The 936-nt window shown below is 62.7% G+C and overlaps 1 protein-coding gene across 1 annotated transcript in view; it reads right to left on the bottom strand.

Moving 5' to 3' along the window:
• The window catches only part of CDH23 (cadherin-related 23), a 413,720-nt gene that overhangs the window by 138,284 nt on the left and 274,500 nt on the right, over window positions 1-936 (bottom strand). The window contains exon 22 of the mRNA XM_015562107.1: window positions 246-435. Within this exon, the coding sequence (XP_015417593.1) occupies window positions 246-435 (190 nt within the window). The remainder of the gene's footprint in view (window positions 1-245; window positions 436-936) is intronic.

Genomic DNA, 936 nt, shown 5'->3' with positions numbered 1-936 from the left:
GAAAAAGGCCAGGGAGAAGACAAATGGGGAGAGGGGCAGGCTCAGTGACCCCTCCAGGGAGCAGCCTGGGCCTGGCACCCCTAATTCTCTCTGCCCCCTGAGGGTGCTCTGGGGAGGGTCTCAACTGGGCCGTGGGTGTTACTCCACTTAGTGACAGCCCTCCTGAGGGGGCCCGGGAGCCCCAGAGGACAGATGTGGTCCGGGCCCCGCCCAGGTGTGGGGCGGTGAGGGCGTGAGGGACGTACAGTCCGTGACGGAGATGATGATCTTGCGCATGAGCTCCGCCTCGTGGGGGTCGGGGTTCTCCCGGTCCAGCATGACGTGGGTGGTGCGGATCTTGCCTGTGCTGCTGTTGATGCTGTAGAACTTGTTAGGCGGCTGGATGCTGTACACCAGGGTGCCATTCTCCCCCAGGTCCGGGTCCACGGCCACCACCTGCCGGGAGCAGGGGCGTTGTCTGAGCTCACAGGCCAGTCCTGGGCTCCCCACTCAGACCCAGGCAGTGGGGTTCCCTCCTGGCTTGAGCAGGGAGGCCCCCGGGGTTCGGGAGGGGGAAGGTCAGAGGATGAATCAGCAGTGGAAGTCCTGGGCTCCTTGGCTTCTTGACCCCCGTGTGGGCCTTAGGTAAGCCCCGTCCCCCACTTAGGCCTCGGTCTCCTGACCCTAAAGGGAACACCTAGCACACACCAGCTCACAGAGGCCCCCAGTCTCTCGTAAACGCCAGGCCCTCTCCAGGACTGTCAACAGCCTGGTGAGGCAGAGACCTCTAATTGTGCCCATTCCACAGATGAGTCTCTTAGCCTGGAAGAGGTTCTGGGCCCTTTACTACCAGGACATCCAAACATGTGGGGTAACAGGTGTGTGGGCTCTGGGAAGACAGGGGCCCCTGGAAGTCCATAATGATGGAATTCGGGGTGAGGCCGGGAGGGGCTGGAA

Source organism: Myotis davidii, unplaced genomic scaffold, assembly GCF_000327345.1.
Source record: "Myotis davidii unplaced genomic scaffold, ASM32734v1 scaffold134, whole genome shotgun sequence".
NCBI classification, from domain to species: domain Eukaryota; kingdom Metazoa; phylum Chordata; class Mammalia; order Chiroptera; family Vespertilionidae; genus Myotis; species Myotis davidii.
This window is presented reverse-complemented; position numbering and strand designations above follow the sequence as displayed.